This window comes from Nipponia nippon, unplaced genomic scaffold, assembly GCF_047370975.1.
Source record: "Nipponia nippon isolate SJK-2023a ecotype South Korea unplaced genomic scaffold, ASM4737097v1 scaffold_3, whole genome shotgun sequence".
In the NCBI taxonomy this organism is placed as follows: Eukaryota; Metazoa; Chordata; class Aves; order Pelecaniformes; family Threskiornithidae; genus Nipponia; species Nipponia nippon.
Window position 1 is genome coordinate 99,189,534 of NW_028262347.1, and position 27,487 is coordinate 99,217,020.

At 39.7% G+C, this 27,487-nt stretch overlaps 1 protein-coding gene across 1 annotated transcript in view; it reads left to right on the forward strand.

Moving 5' to 3' along the window:
* ZCCHC24 (zinc finger CCHC-type containing 24) overlaps window positions 1–26,289 on the forward strand; it is a 121,428-nt gene extending 95,139 nt beyond the window's left edge. The window contains exons 3-4 of the mRNA XM_009467891.2: window positions 8,991–9,155; window positions 19,572–26,289. Of these exons, the coding sequence (XP_009466166.1) occupies window positions 8,991–9,155; window positions 19,572–19,685 (279 nt within the window). The 3' untranslated portion in view covers window positions 19,686–26,289. The remainder of the gene's footprint in view (window positions 1–8,990; window positions 9,156–19,571) is intronic.
* Window positions 26,290–27,487: the final 1,198 nt, after the last annotated feature.

The window sequence follows — 27,487 nt, forward strand, 5'->3', positions numbered from 1 at the left end:
ATTTTATATATGACATACAATACTTAAATTATACAGCAAAGATCCAGGTTCATTTAGGCACTACCCATCCCCACTTTCTAGCCCCACCCCCCTTTTTACTTCATATTGCATTAAATAACACATTGGGAACAGTTTTCGCTGCACAATTCCCTAAGAGAATTTTTTTCAGTACATTTGCTTCGTTGTGAGAGTTAACATTTGGTTCACATTTTAACGGTTGTCTTCACATGCATAAGGACCAGAGACCTATTCTTTCACTGTTCTTGAAATTTTAGGTTCTGGGTTAGCCTAAGTTATGCAATACTTTCAAAAGAAGATTCATTAGGCAGCTATTTATATGCTCAAGTAATTCCATTGTTTTCGAAGTCCTATGGGAACAAATATTAAAGCTGTGATTGGCCGCAAGTATAGATAGTCAGTTTGGGAGCTCTTTCACAGTCATTCAGCAAGCAAAGAGTAGCATGCACAGGTAAAGTAAGTCCTTGAAGTACAGTTAACCAAGATAATTATTTGCAGCTTTCCTTAATAGAAAATTGAGGTAGGGTTAGTTGTGCTCTGCAGCTCTGAAAGTCTACCAAACACATTAAACACTTGATCATTGCCTGTTGCCCTGTATATAACACGTGATATAACTGAATATACAAGCACACTGTTTGAAATTCTAAAACCTGGAAAATGCATGTGAACATTCAGAAAGCAAAAAAAAAAAAATATCTGAGGTTAGTTAGAATTGTGAATGCAAGGGGAGTTTCACCTTCTATCAAGACTCCACTAACAAGCTTCATCTAGAGAGGACATGTTTCTGTCCAATACACTCTGCACCCAAATTTTCTTCTATGAAAAGGATTGACTGAAGGTTTTGTGAGTGTTATTTGCTTGGTATGTTATAATAGTGCTTAGATGGCTCAGATGAAGTTCAAGGTTCCATTATGCTACACAAGCTACATCACCATACATAGCCCAAAGTGATTATACAATTCCATAAGAACCACCAAAATGGCGGGGAACAGAAAAAGGACCTTTCCCCCCTCCCAAATGAAGACCTGAGGTACAGTCTGATTACATGACCTAACCAAGATCAGACAGGAAAACTGTTAGGGCTGCATACACGATTCAGGTGTTGGAATTCCAGCGCCAGTCCTGTCACCACATTACCATTCTTCCCAAATATTTTTCTGTTACACTGCTTCCTTGTATCAATACCTCCAAGTCTTTTTTTATTAAGACAGAGGCCTATGAAAACAGCATGCTATTATTTAATCAATACAGTTGTTTTCTCAGACTGTATGGTGCTGAGCTTTTACATATTTTCTATTTCTATACTAGCTGTGGAGCGATGACTAGGGTTTGCAAAGAAGGAAACCTGCATTATCAACTTCTCAGACCATTCAGTGTTTAGTAATTGACACATCAGAAGTAACTAATATTTGGCAATTCTGCAAATATTATGCTTCAAACTGACTTAGCACAGAAATGAGCATTACATATCTTTGGCCCAAGGATGGTTCTAATGATCACTTCAACTAGGCATTTTGTAGCAGAAAAGCCTTTGTTCCAAAAAGCATGGCTAGGATTCTGAAAAATCTGCAAAACCAGATTTTGATTTAAATGTTAGAATGTTTGCCAAGCCAGCTTCTTGGATTTCTAGACTTTGATCAGCATGACCATGACAACCATGCCTATTGCTTTAATCATCGTCGGAAACCATGTGCATGTTATTAGTAACAAATACTGCCAAATCTTACTCTTGGTTTACCATTGTGGAAATGAGATCAAAATCACAGTTAACATACAATATGTTGACAACACTGATTTTTCAAAGCAACCAGGAGATACATACTCATATATTGAAATGACAAACATAAAATTGGTCTTCTGCCATTTCAAAATTTACCTATAAAAGTTCATTGAGACAGCTTAATCAATATACTTTTAAATGTTTCCCAAAGAGTAAGACTTGGGGGATGAAAATGTTTGGAACAGCAGAAATAGTGTATTTGTTCAAGCAAACTAAAAAGACTAATGTTATTTTGGATTGTGTACTACACATACTTGCGTCTTTTGTTTAATGCTCTCTCCTGGAGAATTGTGTTCCATTCTGAACACCACCCTGCTAGAAAGACACTGACTGCAGGGCCAAGAAAGTAGAGGACTATATTTACGCTCAGTAGAGGTGCATGTATGAAGGTGAAATAAAGAAAGGAGATACGTGTGTGGGAGCAAACTTCTGTATACACTTGACTGTGAAATTATAGTCCACGTAAGGTGACAGAGTATACTACTAGCAAGAGCATGGTACATTGTGACCCCTGGAGCAGCAAGCAGGCACACAGAGAACCTAAGCAGTCTTATCTGCTTCTAATTTTACATTTCTTTGGGAGGCCAGGCATCAGCTCCAGCAACTCATTGTTTGCTTTTCCCCAGCCCAACACACTGATGGTGAGCAGGAAGGCTACAATACACATACTGCCCTAGACAAGAGATGCTGAGAAATCCTACCAACTTTATCAGACTGTAATAGTTTCATTATTTGAGATCTCAGTACAAAGCCACCTCCTACCTTGATCAGAATTTAAAAGCAGAAGTGGTACAAGTGTGATAGAAGGTTTCAGATCAGCAATAACCACTGATGAGCTTTAACTGCTGTGAAGAGCAAGCCTGTTTTTGTGAATGCAGTGGTGCAAATCCCTGATGCTTCCAGTGATGATAAAAGCAATATAGCAGACTCCCCAGTCAGAGGTTGAAGTAGCCCTAAGCCTTCTGACAGACAAGACCCTTAAGAAAATCCCAGTCAAATAAAACACATATTGGCCTCCTCTGTTAGCTACACAAACAAGTTTAAGTTTTCTTTATTTTTCAGCCGTGTCTTGCTCAGATATAATTTTGTTTATCATAAATCCTTAGTCTGGAATGTCCCGCACATCTAGAAGTTCCATAATATCCATTGTTCTGTAAATCAAGTAGAAGTTTTTATTTAAATAGTAATGCTGTAATGAAGAGTCTGCTTTCTGACAGTTATCCCCCTTTTCCTTTGACTGACCCATATCAAGTAAGAGTTCTCAACATATCACTAGCACACAAATTATACTAGAGACAAAAAGGCTGAAACAAAGCATTAATCTGGTTTCTGTATCCCCTAGATGCTCTTCCTATATTGCATGTACTAATTAAAGATGTAGCGACAGTTCATTTAAATACCTCAGAAGTCTCCAGCATCACACACCACCAACGTGGACTACACTCAGCAAGGAAAAATAGACCAGCTATGTTAGAATTCATTTTCTAAACATATCACCTCTGTATCTGTCTACATATTCTGTTGATACTCAGATTTAAATGAATACAGAAGTCAGGAAGGACAAAGAAAAAAAGTTGACCAACCTAAGGATTCCCTTTTATGTGCCATTTTGGCATAAGCATGCAGATATGTCCTCATTGTCTACACAGCCTACACATTGCTGAGAAAGGTTAGAGGACTTCAGTGAATTTCCCAACACTCTACAACTTGCTGCAGAGTCAGGACTAGAATGCCAGGACACCCAGTATAACAAATCAGTCCTAATACTTTCTTTTTCCTTTTTTCATTGAACATTTTGGGTATGCTTTATCATCATCATTTCATCTTTCTCAAAACTATGCATGTAGAGTAGCACAAAACAAGAGCGCTAGGATTTTTAACGCCATCTCCTAGTTGTGCTGACTTACAATTTAGAGTGTCAGAGGGTTCACATTTCAAAATTAAACTTCAGCCCTCCCACTCCTGCAAACCACTTGGGAGCCGGTCAGTGCATCAAGCTATTTTTTGTTATTATTGCTTTTCTGCTTTATTTGATGAAGTATCCTTATAAGCAGACCCTCACAGAGTTCTTTTAGGAAGGGGACCCACCTACCAGTGTTATGCTGACTACATCTTCCCCCTGTGCTGTACACCTTTCAGCTGTGTAACACAAACTTGAGGGAAGAAGAGTTAAATACATTGTTCTTCTGCATTTCACTTTGAGGGAACTCTGCCCATTGTTGTTTATAATGAATCTAGTTTTAAGCAGGGCATGGGGGGGAGGGTGTTGGGTATTCTGTTTTTGCTGACTCTGCAAACTGATACTTTGAGAGAATTGTCTAGGGAAAGCAAAGAGTCCTTGATTATGCCTGTCACTGCCAAGTGATTTGGCAGATTCCTCTATGAAGTGGACAATCCGATAGGTTGTGAGAGCGCTTGGCTGGCCAGTTACCAGCAGAAAAGCTCAACTTAAACACTTTCAAAATCTTATTATGGCCAATTTGTGGTTTTGGCTGAAGAAAGTAAGAGGATGAAAAATAGAGGCAGCTGGGTGTCAGTGAAGGATGGAATATCAATGTCATTTTTGTTGCTGTGCCACACAAAAAAAACCTGGCTTTGTACATACATTGGATCTAGCTAAGGCAAACACGTGCACTGGCTAGGTAAACCTGCAAAGATAATTCCCTTTCTCTTAGCATTTGTCTGGAAGACCGAGGTGATGCATCGCCATCTCATGAATCAGAGGGCAAGGTCCTTTCCATTTGGCTAACTGCTAGCAGACAGAGGGCCTGGCAAGGGCTGTTACAGAATCCATGCTGCTTCCCGAATTCAAGGCCAGAGGGAGTCCCCCTCAGCCTCAGCACTAACACCACCAGTCCAAGACTGGCTTCAGTTTGTGCCTGAGGGCCCCAAGGAAGGAAGGGGCTCTGGGCTGCCACAGCTCCCACCCCAGGGGTACCTTGGGGAAGGATGGCTCTCCCTTCTGCAAATCCCCAGCTGATTTCCAAAGACAAAGCAGCACAAAGAATCCGTTATGTAGGCCTAGATCGGGACATTGAGACATACTTACTAGCAAATAATAGCTAGTTTCTGGTCCTTCTTGAAAAATCCGTTTGGTTTTGATCATCCCAAAAGGCCTACCTGTCCTGGCTGCATTAAATAATCTTTGAAATGTCTGAATGAAGATACATATAGCTGTTGGAGAGCCATACAGTCACATAGCAGAAGAAATGCTGGGTGCTTTGGTTTTACGGATAAGCCTGTCAAATCAGCATTTAAAGCATAAAATTGTCAACTCCCCAAACAAAAAGAATGCTGAAAACCTAAAAACCTTGTTCACGTTATGGTTTGTAACCTAGTTTGAATATTATTTCAAACATAGTAAGATGGAGGTTCCACCAAGCTTTTGCAGCCAAGGGTAGAAACCAGGCCAAAGACTACCTGGGCCTCAAGGCAATGGGACAACATATGTTAACATGGTAACAACAAAATATTTTGCCATTATGAATAGGGGTGTAACTTTGCCAGGTTAACTCGGAACATAAATAAATCCCTATCTGCAGAAAGAGTAAGAAAAGATAATGCTCAGTGAGGGAATTGAAGGACCTAAACACCAACCAAGGTTTACTATTAAACACCATTCAAATCAAGCCAGGGTGGGGAAGGAATAGGAGGTTAATGGTTTAAACAAGGTAAATCCCACATTTCATAAAATAGGAGTCTTTAGGTTAATACCAAAAGAAAAAATGTGTCTTCTTGCTCTTTTCTGGCACTTACTTAAGAAAAATCTTTAGTGAAAACAGCTCTTGCTCTCCAGCTGGATGAGCACTGAGACACCTCTGTCGCAGAGCTACCGGGTGCTCAAGCACCCTGCTGGGCAGGGCTGGCTGCTTCTGCGCCAAGGAGCAGGCTGTTTCTTGGAAATGTTTATGCAATTCAACTCTGCTGCTGCTGAAGCCACAGACACACACACATACACAAAAAAAACCCCAAAACCCAAAAAAAACCACCACCCAGCCTCAAGCCTCAGACCTCTCAGGCCATTAGTGTATCTCACTCAGGTTTTGCCTCCCACCAAATACTGACAGATTTCTGTTTTGTTTAGACCTGAAGGGTGGAGGGAGTTGGAGAGTTGCCTTTGCTGCTGTCAGTGCTTCCTAATGATGTTTCTCACTAGAGAAAATGAGCTTGTTTGTTTGAGAATCCAAATTCCCTGTGGGGCACCATTTGGGAAACTGAAGATATGGGAAGGAAAATAATATCTGTTAGGGCAAAGTACGAACATCCATAAAGCAGAATAGCGAAACACCTACAGAGAATGTTGTAGCTTTGCCAGCAAAGTAATTAAAGTCACTGACTGAGGAGGGAGCTGTGACAGCTGAAAAGTTAAAATAAAAATAAATCAGAAGTTTAGTCTAGCAATTACAACAGGAAATTACCGCCAGAGTCAGGGCTCCTGCGTTCTTTTCCTAGTTCTGCTTCCGATTTACTGAGCGAGTTGGAGAAGCCAAATTTTAAAAGCAGCTTCTAATTTGGCAAGCCTCCATTTCTGATGCCGAGCTGTACACAGAAAGGACTTCACCGACTAGCATCTTCAGTGCCCTCCTGTGCATTTGTGAGGGCAGAGCATTTCAGGGCATTGGCATCTCTGAAGTCAGCTACCTGTCCTGGAGAAACCTACAGTTATCAGCCTGCTCAAAGTGGCCATCTCTGGACATTTCCCCTGTCTGTGAATTGTGGCAGTTGTGGCTAGCGCAACATATTGCTGTGGGAGTCTGATGTTTAAATGCTCTTTATGGCTGGCACAACATATTGCAGTGGGAGTGTTATGTTTAAGTACTGCTTGTAAATATTTACAAGACTTCTCAGACACACTCTGTCTCCAAAGTCGGTGCTATTACTTTTGGAAATAATGCACTCTGATCTGCACGTTTTCTGAAAGGACTGCTTCTTAGTAGGGGTAATGAAGGTGCATTTCCAGGTCTGACTGCAGGAGGAGTTTATAAGTAGAGTGCCACTGAAACTGAGAATCAGAAATAACTCTAGTCTTCTGTTCAATAACATAGCCCCAATTGAAACTACAAATAAGCAACCTGTGATGCCTCAGGAGGAAGATGAATGTCTCACAATCACGGGACCTCTCTGTACCCAGAGTTCCTATTCAATTCCATGAGAATTTCTAAATGAAGAAAGCATGTGGCTCCTTCTTACACTGACTTGTGCTACAAATTCCTCAGAGGCAGAGTCAAATTAAGTGTCCAGAATAAGGATGTCTCCATAAATTGACATTTTCCTGCCCTACATTCAGTTACAATCTCCCATCCTTATCAAGGGACAGCATGGGTCAGAAGATACACGCTGGGTGCCTGCCAGCACTCATTTAGTCATGGAAGTCCAAATGTTTCTTGTTATACCAATGAACACTTTTTTTTCTTCTGTGCAATACTTCTGTAAATATGCATGTCCTTCCATGAGCATCGTCTTTGCTATGAGCCAGAATATTCACAGTGGCTTGTCAGATTGACTATCATGACGCAAATTATTATAGATGTTTGCCTGTTTGTAATGGAGGTTGCTACTGCATCTGATCTTTTAAAGAAGAATATTGCTATACTGAGGAATAAGCATGAAAAATAGAGAATACTGTTTACTGACACTACAGATTAAAAAAAAAAAAGAGAGGCTAGAGTAGGTTTGAGGTCCTCCTGCTCCTTTTCCACCTGCCAGTGTGCAGGGCGGAGCGCACTCAGTGTTCCTTTCCCACTTGGTCCCACGTGCAACCCTAGAGGTAACACAGCATACACCATCTCCATCAGCCACAGGAGCTCAAGTCTCAGAGCTCCTGCCAAGCTCAGGTCTTCTGCCAACCACCTGCTTTTTCAACCCATGTTTTCATGTAGGAAGCAATTTGGACCTACATACTGAGAAATTGTACAAGCTCCCAAAACAAAAACAAACCCTTTCCCAGCATGATGGGTCATTTAACTTTTGTAAACTTCATCTGGGAACCTTAAAAAAAAAAAAAGCCACAGAGGCATGACATGTAAATAAATGACAAAGAATCCTTTGATAGGTGATCATACCATTCTGCCACTATACAGGCAAAGTATCTCCCTCTAGGCAACAATAAACAAAATACAGTGAATACATGGGCAGTATTTCAACACCTGCTAGAGACTCTGGGAAAACGGCTTCATCTTTACAACTGTGTTCAGGACAGCTGTATGCAGTACTCTCCTCTTCATCTTAACATATTAGTATATTATGTACCTTACTATACTTTTGTTAAGTACAGCACACAGTTTCAGTGAGTGTATTTAGAAAAAATAAAAACAGTATTTGTATAAGATCATTGTCTACTTTACTAGCTTCCCTAGATAAAAAGGCTTTCTGTAGGGGATGTTTAACATTTAGACATCACAACAGTCCATTTGAGAATCCCTTCCTATTTCTTTCAAAATGTAGAAATCGGTGAAACTGTTCACCAAGAGCAAGAAACCAAATGAGGTTCATTAAATTGGTGATTTCCACTAATCAAAAACATGTCTTTCCTTCATACTCAATGCTAGTTTGTGCACTCCCATATAATAATGCATATTCACTTACTAATGAGTTGCCAATATTTCATTGTTTAGAAGCTGTGCAAAGCTGAATTATAAAAAGTTTTCTTAATGATAGGTTCTAACAGGGAATAGACAAGGATCTAGTTAAGAAATACAGTCCTTTACTAGTGAACTACTTCTCCAGATGGTATATCTAATACTAGCAATATAGAATCATAGAATCGTTAAGGTTGGGAAAGACCCTTAAGATCATCGAGTCCAACCGTTAGCCTATCACTGCCAAGTACCCAATAGAGATGATCTTATCATAATGAAATGGATATTAAAACTATTCATTGCAAAAAGCGCACAGGCATATTACTAAACACTATGTTCAGTGTCACTTACAAGTGTTACAAGTCTCCTCAAACTTTTGAATGCTTCTTACAGAAGTAACTCTCAGAACTGTTAAACTCTAGCTTCAACATACGAACTTTTCATTAAGGAGGTATGACCCTCATGTGTGCTTCCAGCATCTTTTGCCCAAAGTTTCCTAATTAAAAAAAAAAAAAACCAAAAAACCCCAAACAAACAAACCAAACTTAGTTTTCTACTACTCCCCCACACCCCTTTTTGGTCATTCATTGCTACTTCTCTTTTTTTTTTTGTAGGCTCGTCCGAAAGGAGAAGGCCTGACTCCATACCAGGGCAAGAAACGCTGCTTCGGTGAATATAAGTGCCCCAAATGCAAGAGAAAATGGATGAGTGGAAACTCCTGGGCTAACATGGGACAAGAATGTATCAAGTGCCACATTAATGTTTATCCTCACAAACAGGTAGGAGAAGTGCAGACCTGCTGGTGCACAGGCTTGGAACTAGGAATGCTCTTGATTTGTAACGCGTGGGTAAGACTTAAACAGGACTTGATGTGGACTACAACACACTACAAAAAATTGTTCCCCAGATAAGCTGCTGTTCTCAGTCCTGGAGTTGCAAAATTCAAATATCCTATCTTTCAGAAAAAATACCTCCAAAACAAAATCTTTACCTGCCTTTATTATAGAAACAGACTGTGAGGCCTTATAACCCGAGATGGAGTAAAACAAGTTCAGCGGTAGCAATGGACCTCCTGGTTCTTCTGATTCTCGTCATATTTACACCAATTTAATGTTTCATTCTACTGGTGTCAGTGGAGTTATTTCATGTGTACTACTTTTTTCACCTGTTGAAATAAGATTGGATTTGGTGAAGGAGCTATGTCTATCTATAAAGATTAGTGATTAAAGAGAACAATACTAAGATGGCTCCTACCTACAGAATTCCTTGGTTAATGATACTAAAGCAAGACAGCCTGGTTAGAGAGGTTTCTTGGTTTCCATAATACCAAGTAATGCCTATGCAAAGAACTTCAAGAGAAAGCCTTTTATTAGGCTGAAATAGCCAAGTCTAAGAAGTAGCTGTGCTAGGAAAGCTGTATCTACCATCCTCTCAGCCATAGCTCACATGGTACACACAGCCTTCCTTCCTGCTCCCTGGAGACTGCATTGCATCTGTCCCTTGAGGTCATTTCCTACATTTCCAGCTTACGATGGGAAAACTGACTGTCAGTTCCTGCTTGTATCCCACCAGAATTGGTCACAAGCAGTCAAGCAGTTCAGTGGTCTTTAGTAGAAGCCAGACCGACCAACTTGCATGAGCTCATACCCCTTGTTTCCCTGACAAACCAGGCTACAGACTGGCTGTCAAAGCTGACTTTTCATGCAGAAAGTCACTTTTGACAACCCCATGAAAAATAAACTTGTCCATCATGGAAAAATTTGAGGGGGATTTTGCTGTATTGCAGAAAACTGTTGTGGATGGAAAAGGTGAGAATTCTTTTAAAAGAGTTTGGGAGGTGTGATTTGCCTCAGGTATAATTCATCCTAGCTGAATCTTAGTAATAAACAGAGCTCTGCATGGGTCAAGTTACCTGCTGCCCACTCAGAGAGACTGCTCAAACCATAGACAGATCATTTGGATGTACTTGCAATAGGTGCAAAGGAAATTCCATCAGGAGCCTTAGGTGTCTCATTAGTTACCTAAGTGCTTGCAAAATTCCTATAAAAAACTCTTTTCATGGGCTCATAAGGAACACTTCATACCATTTCATGAGATTTTGGGGACAGGGTGTCAGGAAAAAAAAAATCTCTAAAGGAGGATACTGTGACTTCATTATGATGAAAAGACAGAGGAATATTGAAATTCATTGCAACAAGCAGGAAGAGGAGATACAAATAAGTTTATTAAGCTTTATCCCAGCCAGGAATATCAAATCAACTATATTTCCTCCTCTTGTACACATGCATATTCATCTGATTTTAAGGGCAAGATTTGGCTCAGTCTCTATGGCAACATTGCATTCCAATATGCAGCCAAAATATTGATTTAGAATTGCTAGTACCTCGAAGCAATATGAATAGCAGTTAAAATGTAATGTTTTAAGCTTGCCATGCTTGTGGCAGAAGCCTTCATTTAAACTAGACATACTTCATTATGAGATGATCATCCCTTCTTTCTGTCATGGGGGGAGTTCTACTTTACAGTGAACTGGTACAATTCCCTGGCTGAGCCAGTGAATATCTTTGTTGCTGTTGGCCAGCTGAGATGATGTGATCCATTCCCTTTTCTCTGGGCTAATGCCACTCTGATTCCAAACCTGAAAACAAGAGGTCATCTTTAGAAACTGCAGTCTAATTTCCCTGACAAAACTGTGACTGGAAACTATATTGCAAGTGAGAAAGAGCAAGGACTTCTTTTGCAGAAGCATATATATGGAAGGAAAGCTAAGCAATTTTCTTTCACTAGCTTACATGAGACAATCTCAAAGCCTCCAAGGTCTCCCATTCCTTGCCTATGTTTAGACAGCTTGTGTAGGCAACTACACCAAAATCCAGGCTGAGCAATGAAGTCATTTATCATATGCATGGAAGTACAGTCTTGAGGGTGAGAGAAATTACAAGACCACTGATTTATAACACAAGTTTATAAATATTTACCGTGTTCTTCTAAATTCTTTCCATCATTTATGTTACTGTTCAAAGGGTTACATGAAATCTCTCAAGAGGTATCTCATCCAAGCTATACAAGAGCTATTATAGTCTTGGGAATATGCATATTTTGTAGTAGAGAAGGTTTGAAGGTAGTCCCTTGGGCAGAGTTGCCCTTTGTGGCAGGGCTGGAGGAGTCTAATCTGCATAGCAGTGCTGAAGTCAAAGATACACTGTGGAAAGGCAGCAGGTGCTTCCATAAGCTGTGCTTGCCTTGGAGCCATATACATGGTGTTTCCCAGGGAATAATCACAGCATGTACACAGTGCAGGTTTCTACAGCTGACCCCCATCACTATGTTTCCACATCGTTCCCTAAGGACACCATAACTCAGGATGTGGAAGAGCTTTGCTCTTCTTATCTATCCGTGTGTTTGTCCCACCAGTAAGTATTGCAGCTATTTGAGATCTTCAAGACAAGAGTGCATTTCAACTAGGCTTCCAGATATAAATAACTTGCAGCCAGTCACTAGTGCTCTTTGACAAAATTTGAACTTACAGCTTTGAGTTGAAAGATTTTACGTCCTGTTGTCTCTGCCTCACCTCCTTCAGCTTCTATTTCTCAGTGTTACCATCATCATTCTATCTATTCTTTTTCATTCTTCCAGAGATGCCTGGTACTGCTTCCGATTAAACATACCAGCAATAGCCAGACAGTAAAGAAAACAGCATCAGTTCATGCACAGAGCCAGCAGCAAAGGAGAGCTAACTTAGGCTGCATGAGGTCAGCGCTGCTTCTTGACAGAGCCTAGTGTTTGCTAACCCATACGTGTTTTTTGCCCAAGCATCCAGCTCCACACCAGACTCTCTCTAAACATTTATCAGTGTGGTGGTGTTCTGCACCATTCTGGAAAATATTCTCTACCCAGTCACCAGTACTTTTACACTAATGACTACATTTTGTAAGAGCACAGTGAAAGACATTTAATAAAAGTCCAATATTTCTAGTTTGAGAGTTAAAGCACAAAAAAATGTTATTGTGCAGGTGAGTGTTTTAGTAGGTTTTTTTTTTTTAATTAGCACAGCTACACCACCTTGATGTTTTCTGTATCTATTTCCTATTTATTGTTTAGATTTTGAATACTTTGTTGGCACCTACCATAGGAGAGACCTCATTCATGTTTGAGTTCCTATGCGCTTCTAGAAGTTTTTATTAATCACTTTTTTCCCCCTCTCAGTGCATTAGTGGATGTCCTCAGCTAATTACGTGCTTCTATTGTCTTCGTTATATGGGATCAGAGTACTTTCACTCTCATCTGAATCTTCCATTAGACAGTTTGTCCAACTTAAACAATTCATCTAAGAAAAGATGCTGCCTCTCCCTAGAAGCCATTTCTTCTCTTGTACCATTTTAACTCTATTCAAGAAAGAAAACAATATTGCTTTGTAGTGTCTATTCTTTCACTGCAAAGTCATCGCACTATGTGATATGATCATAGTACAAGTAATCTGTAAGTAGTTGTTTGTTTTTTTTTTTTTTAATTTAACAAAACCCAGATGAACTGGCCAGACAGACATTCAAGCTCAGACACTATTTACCTCTAGTGAAATAAATTCTTTCTACTTCAAAACAATTTTGTCAATATTTCTTCTCTGCAACGCGTTGGAAATTCATTATCTCCTTTTCTTACTCCTTGCCCTACCATTTGGTAAACATATCATTACAGCCTAACAGATGAAAAAGTTATCTTGAACATTATTAAAAAAATTATCGGTCATTTTATCAGCAGATGCAAATCACTGTTGGTTCCTCAACATCAACTAGCCTTATGTCAAGTTACAAGAGCCTCCAAAACTACAAAAATTACTTAACTGCAAACAACTCAGACGATGTCTAAAACCTGTCAAGTGCCACATTTCCCAGGTGAGGGCATATTATAAGAGTCTCCATTCACAACAGTATATACAGAATGAAAACTCATACCAGATCACATGAAACTCCCCTATGCCACATCTGATCTTGGGCATTAGAAGGCACTTACAGGAAAGTGTGGATATAGGACAAGACACAGCAACCACCTCCGAGGATACTTTTCCATCCTCTGGTATTGCCAAGTAAGTATCTTTGCATTCCCCCAGTTTCTCACCAAATAGATCAACCTCTGTAGAATCTATTCAATAGCTGAAATATAACCACATGGGCCACCAAGCTTTGCTACATCATCCTGAATATTGGGGACTTGGATGCTTTGTCCAATTTAGGAGGAAAAAAAAAAAAAAAAGAAATCCTTATATTCAGGATTGCTTGACATTCATTGGAGTGAATTAGGAGCTTATTCTCAATTCCCAGACTCCCCCTTTTCTCTGGTCTTCATCTCCATCTCTCATCTTCCCCAGTTACTCTCCTCAATCTATGAACTTTTCAGTCCTGTAGGCCTTGTCCACAGTGTCTCAAAAGGGATGGTTTATGCCCGAGAACTCCCATGTAACTGGCTCAGGCAATAATACCGGAGTACTAAAGATAATCATCTCCACTCTGGATAGCTCTGGGGTAGCCATTCAAGCACATATGCTGGGTCTGTGAATGGCTTGTGCAGCTATGCTCAAATCTTGATTTCCTATGCATACCTTTCGTTAGTGGGTCCCTGGAGAGGAGCGCAGCCACACTTCCCTGCCACCTGCTCTTTGTTCCTGGAGGCTCATTTCACTCCAGGAAATGATCCCATGCCAATTCCCCACAAGGAATGTCTCAATTCAGCCCTGCACTCTTAGTCCACATACCCTATCTGTGAGAATGAGCTTTTAATCTCTCTGGGGCAGGAAAAGTCTTCTCAGCAATTTTACAGCTGTGTATATACTTCAGAGTGCTCTATAAATACAGCTCTAAATCTCTGCATTTAAGAGAGATGGTGCAGCATGTATTACAAGAAGTATCACAAGAGCCTGATAGCAGGGCTGCTGCCATTCATTCCCCAACTAATCCACCGAGTGGGGAATCAGGTGGCTCTCACACCTGAGCTGCAAAACTGCTCCTTGTCCCAAGAAAGCTCTGCATGCATTTTTGTTTTCATGACTAAATTGTACCACTGTGTTCCTTCTTTTGCATTTCCACCACATACCTCAAGCAGTAAACCTTGCCATGGGAGTGCTTACAGGAATTCACAGGACACGGGGCAAAAATTGGAGGCCAGTTGAGCTCAAGTTTTATTGAGGAACAGAAGACCAAAGAACTACCCTGACAAAGCTGCTCTACGGCTATTCCAAAAGCCATTTCCTGGGTAGTTACTTTAGCTACTCTAAACATAAACAGAAGTCTCAGATGGGACTTAAACCTACCTCCTATTCTTCCAAGAAATTTGGATTTTGTAGTTGTTTATGCTCCTTCTTACCCTGCTCCAGCAATGGAGCTAGTCCTTACAGCCATTCACTAGCATTCTTGGCACTGTAACAGCCCAGATGCCAAGCTTTGAATTCTCATTTTCTTCCCCTGCCCACTATAGTGGCAACATCTGTGCCTGTGGTTGCTTCCTGGCTGGCCTCTTATCAAGGCTTCTTCTCTGACTTTGTGGCGAACTCCAGTGCTGTTTGTGATGACAGCTGTTGTATTGGTGCAGAACCAGCCATCTGGTGACCGACTTGTCCTCTTGGACACTATTTTCTTCCAGCTGTCAGGAATTTACTCTTGGACTGGAAATAATTTAGTATGTAAATACATTCTTCATGATATCCAAGCTATTACTTCCAGGGGCAATGCAATGGTCCCATCACAATTCCCATACCCAGATGCATCCACAGACACCTCTCTTCTCTCAGTATGGGGAGGGATGGGTCTGATCACTCAAGCCCAATAAACTTTTTAACAGCCTCAAGCCTACAAGTGTGATCTTTTGACTCTTAAGATTTAATAAACCCTCCCCAGCATGCCCATACCTGTGTGCTCCAGCAGCAGGAATACATCTCACCCCAGACTGCTGCTTCTGAACTCTAAAAAGAGGTTTTCGCCATTTAGCTCGTGCTGTTATCATTCATTTCTAGCTGGCCTGTCCTGAAGGCATGCTGCTGACAGAGGCTGCTTGCTCTCTCTGAGCATCATGCCTCTCATCTGCAGCCTTCTTATCACTGCCTCTCAGATCCACAGTGACAACAGAGGGCCTCGTTAACTTCCCTGTTCCCCCCAGGCAGACAGAAAAGCAGAGGATCTGCTGCTCAAGCAGGCACACTGCATTTCACCCTTTTTCCCCAGTGCATAATTTTTTATTGGACTAAAAATTTACACATTCATGATAGCATGTGTGTCTTGAGGGAAGCATAGCTAGCTATGACTCCTTACAGCTGTTAACCTAACAATTATCCTGCCAACTATAGTTGTAGAATCCATTTCTGTTCACATATCTAATCCATCATTTAATCATCTCATTTGCTCCATTAAGACTTGAGGCAATGAGTCCAGAAAATTATTTTTAAGTGTTTTCTTATATTTCAATTTTGGTGCGATCCTTTATGCATCAGTGGTGCAATCAAATTGATCCATTCTACAGCAAAAAAAAAAAAAAAAAAATCAATCTTCTAAATACAAACATAAGCAGCCACATTATCACATTCTGCTTCTTAGTGGAAGCGATTTTCCTCAAGGATGTCCTAGTGCCGTTTTCTCTGACACCTAACGCTTCATGAGAGCAAGCTTTTTGGTTTGAGGATTTTGGCTTTTTAACTGACTTGTGGGGAATGCAGAGTTCATTCAGTTCATGTAGACTGGGACAGCAATAGTTCACAATCAAAAATTAATTTGCAGGACAGGAATTGCTATATAAATTTAAATTTATTTCAGCTTCATTCCCCTGAGGCAACAGCTTTAGTCGCTACCGCCAAATGCTTTCCTGGTAGAGATGCACAAGATTATTTCCACCTGGCAACTACCAGGAGAAAATTAAAGAAAGACACACAAAAATGAAGAATGTAACATTGCCCATCCCCGTAGTTTTCACTGAAAATATGAACTGTCAAATCCTGGATTCTTGCATTTAAAAAAAGACAATCAAAATTGAAGTATTATATTTAAGCTCTCCATTTAATGGAAAAGAAGTATACCTTTCCCAGAGAAACACAGGAGGATTTTCTGTTGTTTCACAAGCTCCATTTCACCTCTTTCTAAGGAAAGGAATTATTTTTTCAGCCAAATAGCCTGTCCCCTTCTCCGCACCCTCTCCAAATGCATGGCTGAGTTTTCGTGCTACCGGGCTCTCAACAGCAGCACCGAACTCTTGCAGCCTCCTCAGCTATTCAGATTTTCTGCATAATTCAGGCAATCCCCAAAATGAATACACAGCGTGCAGCAGCCCGACCCTGCCGCACCCCTCTTGTGCCTGCATCTTCTTTTTCCCTCTGCTTCCACCACGTCAAAGCTGGAGAGAATTGTCCAAGATCATCCTCTGCCAAGGAAGTCCAACCTTGATGGACACACAGCTCCTTTGGCTGTCTAACATCCTACCCTTTCAGCATAGTGTAAGAAAGGTTGCAAGGGTGTAAGGTTATTACTTTAAAGTCCTCCACAATTAGTAACAGGCAAATAGCAGCAAGACAAGAACAGTTGCTTCTCAGGGTGTTTGAAGGAGGTTTTTTGTCTTACAAGAAGCTCATGAAGACAAAACAGCAAATGGAGATAAGCTGGGACTTCATTTTATGCAAAAGTTGGATTGAAGTGTTTTTGGGACACTAACCACGCAAGCACACTACCAGTTTCGAAGCCTGAGCCCTGCACCGCCTCACCAGAAACGTAGCCCAGGCTCTGCTCAGTTCCACTTCTTCCAGCTGGCCCTTGGCAACCTGCTTTCCTGCATTTGTAACCCCTCTCTCTCCAGCCTCTGTGTCATAACACGCTGGTAACAATAACATTTCTGAAATCGAAATGCTTTGCAGGCCAAAAAGCTGAGCTCAATCAACGCAGGGGGAAAGCAAACCACAGAGAGCTATTGTTTCTGAAAACCATCCAAAAACTCTTGGCGCTTCAAGGCATTCCCAATGTCCTTTGCACTATTTCCAGGAAAAATGATTCCCAAGGCCTTGCATATTAAAAAAAAATCTGGCTTATATCAATAAACATGATAACTGCTGTATTTTTTCTCTTTAATCAGAGCACAGCTAGCATGTAGAAGCAATCAGAGCTGAGTCAAATAGCCTGTTTTAAGTGCAGCATTTCAAAACCCAGATTCTCCATTGAGGAGCATAAATTAACTCCTGGGACTCCCGAACCTGAGCATCATCTTTGACTACATTTATGTAATACAAATTCTTGAAGAAAATTTGTGGGCAGATGTTGGTGGAATAAGTGGTAGAAAAGGCAGAAGGACAGTTTTTCTGACCAAATAAACTTATTCAACTTGTCTGCGTTGTAGCAGAAGCACTGCCTTCACCAGTGGTTGGGTTGCAAGCCTAGAAACAGGATTGCTGCTTCTGATCTCAAATCCTAAACATACTGACTTCCAACAAGTCATTCAAACTCAGTGGGGTTGCAAGGGGAGGTTAAAGGATTTAGAGGAGATGAGGGGTCCATCTACCTTCCTTATCCCCTACCTGATACAGGAAATCCAATTTGCAATTCAATTGTAAATGAAGTTAAACTCAAAGACATATAATATGTGGCCCAGGACAGACAAAACTTCAGGCAATATCATGGGTAAGAACATTGAATCAGTAACAACCCATTGGCAATCACCACTCAATTACTCCCATATATTGTTTTTACTAGCTGTGCAATATAATAAGAGTGTTGCACTTATAATCCAATACAACCAAGCAAGAATTTGCAGACATCCCTTGTTCAGGATAATAGAACATATTTTGGCTTATTTTAGCTATTCAGAGAGCTGAGAAACCCTTCTATTCTCTGGATTATGAGCTGTTCCTGCAGTGTTACATAGCCCCAAAAAAAAGCTTTGAATGTCTCTCTTCTTCCTGTCCACAGGGTGTCAGGTGGGTGGCTTTGGAATGAAGAACTTATAAATGAAAACTTAGATGATCAGGTGTACTTTAAGATTTTACAGCCAAAGGAAAGTCTTTAGGACTTAGGAAAGGTGTGAAAAGATAAATTACAAAATTATGGCCATTTATATTTATCCACTCCCTGCTCCAAGAATCATATTTTGAAGAGATAAGGAAGAGTCTAGTATCCCTGTGAGAACAGAGGGAAGCTTATGGCTTGTTTTCAGACCTCACACCACATGCTGTCTCTACCACAATTCCCACACAACAACTGTTGTCATCACGGGAAGGCACTGTGCAATGAGATAGTCTTTCAGGTACATTTCACAAAAACAGAGAAATTATGAGTTAGGGAATTTTGTTTGTTTTCTCAAACAAATAGTGCACTTTAGAGATGCGAGGTAGAACATCATATCACCTCTCTACCTATTAGACTTTCCAAACACTTAACCTTACTGCAATATTTAACATGGGTATATTATTTTCAGAATGATTGCGAAACCCTTTACATGTCATGGAAAATTAAAGAACAAAGATCTACTAAAAATAAAGCAATTTCATTCCTTGTTTTGCCAAATATACCTCCAACCCTGTGATTTCACAAATATTATTAAAAATACATAGTCAATTTTTTACTCAGGTTCAGGGCAAAGGGTTGTGTTGTGAGGTTAGGGGTTTTTTGGGGGAGGGTTGGGTTGTTTTGGGTTTTTTTTATTAATAGCCTTGCAGCTGCTCTACTTCAAAAATTTCAGCCTCAGATATATGGGACTGAGTATTGGGAAAACCTCATTTAGCTATGTAATATCTGTGCATGGGTAAAACAGTTTTCTTGTCGTAGCAGCTAATCCTAACACTGGTAAACCCTGCTGGCATTGCTGGGTAATGGGATTCCCATGCTTGAGGTGTTAATGCCTTTGGGACATCTCAGTTACTGGAGCCAAGAGAATAAACTCTTCTGTGCTACTGCTTTTATAAATATAGTCCCCAATTCAATCTTTTAGTAATTTGTCTGTAACAAAGTTACCACCACCTTTATGAAGAAGAATGACATTAAGTTGTGAGGCAACTCTGAACCAATGCAGAGCTGAAGAGCTGAAAAAATATTTCATCCCTTCAGGAAAGAAATACAGTGCCTTTATAATTACTAGGAGAGAGCTCAGTTAAGCATAAAAGTAGGCTTCACGTGCCTAATAAAGAGTAACAGTGACAAAACCTTGGATCTAATCCAATTTCCTTCCCTTTGCTACAGAGACCCCTGGAAAAGCCGGATGGCCTGGATGTTTCAGATCAGAGCAAAGAACATCCCCAGCATCTGTGTGAGAAGTGCAAAGTTTTGGGCTACTACTGCCGCCGTGTGCAATAAACCTTCAAAGTGGCCTCTTCCCGTCCCCATCATCCTTAAAGATCCTCTGGCAGCATGCGATCAACAGCAACACAACAAATCAAGATAAAAGCTAAAATAATTGCCAATATTGCCTATCTAATAATATGCCTTACCATTAATAGAATGTAACATTTCTTCTGTGCATGCACACGCATGCAACAGGTATTTACAGGACTACAATTTGTATACATACATATATATGTAAATTTATATATATATATGTCCACACACATATATAAAGCATTACTGATAGTGTTCACAACAGAACTGCGGTTGCAGGTTCTGCCGATTGTTTACACAGACCCTGTATCACAGCCAGGTGAAATGAAGTACTATTCAATAGGCAAGGTATAATAGTCACAAGGAATATATGTTATATGTATGGCTTTTGCAGAGGTTAAAAAACTGTGGGGCCACTAATTGCAAGCACTCACCCACAATGTGAGCATTATTCGTATTATATGACAAGACAAAGGAAGATGAAACAAGCCACAGCATAAAAGAAGGAAAATCATTGTTTTCCCAGTTTTAGAAAGTCTGAGAATTTTGTGCTGCCGCTTTCTTGGACTTTTTCTATTTGTTACCATTGCTTGGGCAGGGCTTAGGCAAAATCATTTTTGCAGGATGTGGCAAAAAAAAAGTGAATAATTGTTTGAGGGTGTGGGTTGGGTAGAAAGGGAATGCCATAATGGGACCCAGAGCATCAGGAAGGATTCCAAGAGGTTTTTGGAGAAGACAAAATTGGCTTGCTTGTGTGACTAACAGATCCTTCTCTTGTCATATAATCCCGCTGAAATGGTCCCTGTATGTGTATGGGCTGTTCATTAGGCCACAAGCACACTAAATTTACTGTGAATAAGGGGGGGGATAAGAATACTTAAAACTGCCCCCCAAATCCTTAATTGAAAGATTAGCCAAACTTACTATTTATAATAGTTTTAAAGCCACTTTCCAGAAATATTTTTATGTCCTGTTTTCTACTGTACAAATTTGTTATAACGTAAAACTTGTTAGCCATAGGGGTGTTTTGAGGCATGGAGAACACTCTATATAACCTTCCCTCTTTATGTCTTCCTGAAACACCTACATACCTGAGGAGAAATGTAGGAGTTATATTTTGTTGTCCCATTTCAGGTAGAACTTTGTGCAGGGGCATCCTGCTGCAAAGAAGTATCTCATCAGGGACTGGGAAATATCATGAACTGAAAGTACCTCGAGACAGTATCCTGTTTGTATGTCTACATAAGAGTACATTGGCAAAAGGACACAACACACAATTCACTTGCATTATTCACTAAAAAAGTTACAGGGATAATGTTTGTTTGTTTTTTTAATCAACAACTTCTACTTTTATGAAGTTTCCTTTAGAGAGATCGATTTGTGTGAATGATACTTAGTTGAAATACTTTACATTCTAAATAGCTTGATGTGAATTAAATTTGTTTTGAGGATTAATTCCATAACGCTAAGACAGAGGGGGTTTTATGCCAAGTTATAGCAGGATGTTACCAGTGTGTACAGTCAAGTTCTTGTAAAGCTAATTGAAAACTTACAGTGAGCATTCATATAGGAAATGTGAAGCTCTACAAATTTACTCTGGGGTGAAACTTTTGCCATTTCCCTGCTTTGCTCTAAGCAGGGCAAAATTGTTTCTGCTTATTCTGGTGGTAGTGTCATGTATGTATCTTGCCAACTTCATTATTTATGGATAGCCCAAGTGATCCAGCCTACTGGTTGGAAGAATGGATAAATGGCTTCTGACCACGGCTCTTCCATTAGCTCCCCGATTTGGGGCAAGTCACAAGATCCTTCTGGACCTCAGTTTCCCCAACTGCAAAATGGGGATAATAATACTTTAGTATACCTACCTCACAGGAGAGTTGTGAGGCTTACTTAATATCTATAAGTGTTTTGACATCACTGGATGAAAAGTGCTATGTAATGCTAAAATACTATTAACTAAATTAATCACTTCAAAACTAGTTTTGCCCAGTTGGCAATTCCATTGACTAAAATAGCTGAAAATAATATTATTGAAAGTTAACACTAATAACAGTTCAGTTGCCTCAGTGAAGATATGCAGTTTTAGCATTTTCAAGTGGAAATACATTCTTTTGCACAGACTCAAAAATTACCTTAGAGACAAATTCTCTAAACAAAGATACTAATCTGCCCATACAAATAAGAATAAGAAAATACACAGGCAAATCTAGGGGTAGATTCTCAAAGCTTGACCTCTAGTATTAATCTCGATAGTTTGTTTCAAGCACAAGTAATTTTGAAAGAGACACATACTAAACCAGATCTATTTTTTCTTCCTGAGCACTTAATAGTACATTAAAAAAAAAAAAAAAAAGGATGCTTCACATCCAGCTAAAGGACATGTAGAGAAACCCGCTTAGATGAAGATAAGGGAAAATGTTATTTTATTTTTTCCCTGAAACTAAGTTGTTGCTATGAACCATTTTTTTTCTGTGTTGAAATAATTTCCATCTTATGACAACCACTAGATCAGTAAAATAGCACATCCCTTGATATAGCTACATCAACATACAGCACACCACCAGCTTCTGAACAAAGACCAACTAAAAGATACTATCATATGCAATTGTTGCTATTTTCATTACAGTGCCCTGTTAAAAATTTTTTATCCAGATTCAACACTGCATGGCAATGCCTTTAGCTTATGGATTTTTAGGTTGTACTTTAAAATAAGGTTCCTAAAAATACATGTGATTGACTTTAAAACAATTAATGTCTGTAGGTGTAGAATAATAATTCTTAAAAGCATACTGACGAGAGTTCAATATTTATATCACTGATATTTTCCTAGGCAGCAGATATATAAAGTATTTAAGTAATATTTAGCATATGTGAAATAACGAGGAGGAAACAGATTTTCCCTGGCACTTACATAGGGGAAAAGCAAATAAAGAACAAAACGCGCAGGAAAGCAAGAAATGACACTGCAGTAGTTTGTACTGCCTAACTTGTAGGCCACAAATCCATCCCGGTGCAGGAAGTGGATGCAATCAGGCCCTGGGCACCCCAGGGCTGGAAGCAGCCTCCTTGCCTTGCCATCCCTGCCAAAAGCAGGGTGAGGAGGGAGAGTGACTGGGGGTCCCTGGGGAGTAGCCAGAACTATGGCGCTGAACTCCAGCTTCCCCCCCGCCATGTGAGGGCATCCCCTTGTTTTCTGTCCTTGCTGAACAGGGCTGAAACCTTTTCTCCTTAATGAGCTGGTGCCTGGGGAAGGTGGCAGTGCCAAGGTGGCACAAGGGGAGCGCTCCTCTGTCCCTCCCTGCATGGGGTTTGCTCATAGGATTGTAGCATTCAGCCCTGGGCATTTGGTCCACGCTCATCTGTATGTCGTTTGTGGGTTGCTGGAAAAACACATCCACATAAGCAAAGTACAAAAGCTTATGACCATTGGCTTTTAGTTAATGGCACAGAAGAGAAATTTCAGAATTTTGATTTCAAAAAAGGAAAAAAACAAACGTTGATTACAGAATGTAAATTTCTTCTCTTCCCCACCCCCAAAGATAATTCACCTATAGACCTAACTAACTCTTTCCAAATTGGAAAAAAACTTAAAAATTCAAATTTTTGACTGAAAAGAAGATGATGTGATTTACCTCTCAGATTTTTCTGAATGCTTTCTGATGTTCTCTTTAACCAGCTCTGCATTTAGAACATCAGCTAGTAATCCTTGAAGGCATTTTTAGACAGTCGTACCAGAATGAAGCAAGCATCAGTAAAGAAAATTTTAAATCAGTACAAGCCTCTCTAAATTGAATATTCTTTAGGGGGGAGTACCTGAGACAAATTTGGCTCTGTGCATTTATTTGGCAAACTAGATTTTTAACCTCAGGTGCTTGCTGTTGACTGCCTACCAGTACATCCAGCACACACTTCCCCCCCTTTTCCCCCTCTTTGGAGATTTTTAAACTTTAATTTATTTCTTAAAAATAAAAAGAAAAACCAAACTAAACACAATTTGTTTCCTCAGTCAGTCAGAACATTTTACATGGAATTTGTCCTTGGCATTGGCACTGCTCTGGAGAAAAGTATCAGTGGTTTGAAATGTGTGGTGTAGGGTTTTAGCTGCTTTAGCTTGGTGCGGCTCCAATGAAGTTGTTACAAATACTTCATTTAATGGTGACGAAGAAGAAAAATCCCTGTAGTTTAAAGGATGGCCCCATTTTAGCCAGTTTCTACTGCTGCTACCATGGACGTAAAATGATGCCACACAAGCCAAGTTTGAGGCCTTTTTGTCTCAAAGTTGCTTTTAATTTCAGATAAATACACAAGAGTATATATTATTTCTGAAAATAGGTGTATTTTGAAGTTCCCCATTATATGGGACTTAGTTTGTAAACTAAAAATGTGAAGTTACGTATGTCTGAGAGAAGCCTTATACTGAGAAGTATTCTCTACATTTTACCTTTTTGTATAACGAGAAATTTAGATTATACATGGGTTGCATACCTGTGACACTCTAGCAGTTATTCAAAAAAATAAAAATACTTAAAACATTAAAAGTTAAGAGCTTTTGGAAATGTCAGACTTCATAGATTAGTTCTCTTTGTCCTGCAGTCACGTAGAATATTTTTTTCCTAGTATGGATCCTAAGAATTGTCCACTGAACAGTATGCAATAAATCATCAACATGTGTTTTTCAAGTTAAGTGAATTGACATACATTTTCCACTTGCCTTTGCCAACATATTTTAAAATGTGATGGAACTATCCCCATACAAAAATCATTCTTTAAGATATCACTCCGCTCCCGATTGGGCTTCAACCCGTGTCTCTTTCCTATCTGCAAAACCACTGCTGTGCATTCAGTTTGCTATATTGCTGAAGTGCTCAGAGGGCTGTTTGAGATCTTAGATATAGGGATGATGGTTTGTGTTTCTAGGATGAATTTCAAAGGGACAATCGTGTGCAGTTACTAGCTATAGATGATTGATATAAATGTTTACCCCTGTATGAAGTATTTTACAGTTTTACTTGCAGATGTGTATTTATCTTGAGTTATACTTGACATAGAGTTTCTTTCAATTTTTTTTAATACTATGTGTGTATTTTGGAAACCTTTTTAGATGTTAAAATTTTTGAATGGTTACAAATATTTCTTGTAATACTGAATTGTTATCTTATCTGGAAACTCTTTGCAGTAACTTTTTTGTATATATTTGAGGGCCTTTTTAAAAAAGTATTGTTTGTTTTTTGGGGAAAAGTTTTTACAATTTGGAAGCTTTCAGAAGGGCCTTCCTCTCAACTAGGATACTAACAGAGGTAAGAGTTTTCTTAAGTATTTTGAAGAACTAAGGATGTATCCTCAAGAAAATATTTATGGAAGTAATTTACTTTTTTTTTTTTTTACAATGCTTTTGTCTGTATAAAGTATGCAACAGAACTACATTAAGAAGGAAATATTGTCTACATAAAATATTATATGAAAGTTGGTACATAATTCTGACAAAAAGCCTTGCAATTCTTTAAGCCATATTGTTTTTGTTATCCTTGGATGAAAATATCAATATTAAGTAACCAATATATTATTCAAGTGCTTAGACTTATATGAAAATGCTTATACAGTTTATTTATGTGTATTTGGGGAAGGATTGCTAGAAAAAGCTATCACTAGACATATAGCAAGTGAGGAGCAAATAACAGTGTACTGTCACTTTATGGCCTTGTGAGAGACACAGAAGATGCTGAAAGCACCGTCGAGACTCGGCTTTCAGAAACTCCGAAGCACAAGCGTTGGGTTTCAAATGGTGGTTCTTTCCTTTCCCATAACCAGAGGGGAAGAGAGTTGGTTGGGACGCTGTTTGACAACTTAACTTCCACAACTCTTTGCAGACTGTGAGCTCAGCTATGCAGTATCGGCTACAGCAATAATATCAATCAAAGGATGTAAGAGAAAAGGATTGAAGTAGATTATTGTAGGGGTTTATGTTTATTTTAATTAGAACTCATAGCAATATAGAATATGCATGTGCACGTATTTGAAGCATTTTTACACTTTACATTTCATGTAGTTTGATTATATTATGAAGGATTGGGGGTTTAGTTTGATATTTTACCATGCTAAAATGGGAGGTCTGCCCAACCCTGTACTGGATTCTTGTTTCCTTTAAAAGGTTATTTAGTACAGCACTCACTGCGTTGTGTACTAGTGCTAAAACTAACACTGTATCTTATGAATTTCTTCAGCTTTAAAAAAATTAACCTAATTATTATTACATTTGTTTAGCTGTACCCACTGACCTTGTCAGATTCAGTTGGCAATTTGTATAATTTCTTTTTCTGTAACTGTTAATAAACTTGTACAGCTAAAACAAACAAACAAACGAAACCTATGGACAAAGGCTCAGAGGTACCAGTTCTGCTTCAGCAATCAAGATGACAGCTTGCTCATCTGGTGACTGTGTTGCTAAAGAGACTGTAAAACCTCTGTTGTGGATTGTCCATAAAATGGCATTCCGACATGTGCCTTATTTGCTGGATAGTATACAGCTTTCCTCTAGTATTCTAGCATTTTAATGCTGTATTAAAGTACTGCAAAAAAAACAGCAAGCGAGTGGTATGGTTTTCTTGAACATTCCTTCCTTTGCAGTTTTACCACCAGCTGCGTTGGGTTCCTGGTTATGGACTGGCCAGCCGCAGCCTGGTGTTTGGGGTGCAAACCCGCCCCAGCATCACCCGGACCATGCGAAGAAGTTTCTCCACTGCAGCCAAGTCCCTAAGCTGCAACAAGCCCAGACGCTTCCTGGGTGAGAGAGCTTCACCCGAAGTATCCTCTGCTGGTGGAGCAACTTGGGTTAATGATGCTAGCTCTTAGCTTTTAACAGCCTGGTATTGTCTAGCATTCTTCTGAAGGAAAAGCCTCCTATAATCAGACAAAGTACACTTCTATCCTTAATGGTTGGATAGGAAGGCTTAAGTGCCAGAAAGTTGCTATAGTGAAAAATAACATTCATCATTTTTAAATGTCATTGAGCTATATCACTTAAAATTTAGGGGATTGGATCTAACTGATTCTTTGCGAACACTAGAAGTTGGCAAGAACTAGACCTACTAAATGGTTGTTGCTCATTAGCAATGCTCTTCTCACATCCCCAGTCAAAGTTCAATGGTAGGCAATTTTTCTGCTGAGGCTGGCAATACTGTTGTGGTTGGACATTAAAAGGAGGATGTCATGAAATTAACTTTGGACTTTAGGTATCCTGCCTCCAACATGAGAGATCCCCTTCATTTAAAACAAACAGAAAAATTTTAATAGACACACCAGCACCCAGTTCTTCTATGCCTGACCTACAAACATGGGGCATATTTGACACTTTGAGTTCTTTACCACAGTGACACCATTTATATCGCATACCAAGCCTGATTTCTGGGAAGATGTGAATGCTCTTCTCATTCAGTCTGCATGAGAGAGAGCAAGAACACATGCATGTGCATGGGTATGCGTTGGGGGGGGGAGAGGTTGGCCAAGGAATCGCGCAATTCTGAAACCTTGAAAAAAGCGACTATTTCATCAAATGACGAAAGACACCCTCCCAGCTGAGCCCCAAAGAAAGGAAAAGCACGTATTCAGAGCTAGTTGGTAAATTACTGTTTGAAAAACAAAACATACTGCTCTTCAATATAAAGCTTGCCAATAGCACTGTTCCCATAGCAAACGAGTCACGAAGCCGAGCCCAGAACTCAAATATACCTTTCCACCAGAAGAACTGGGGCATCCCCAAATGCCAACAACCTCAGATTTAG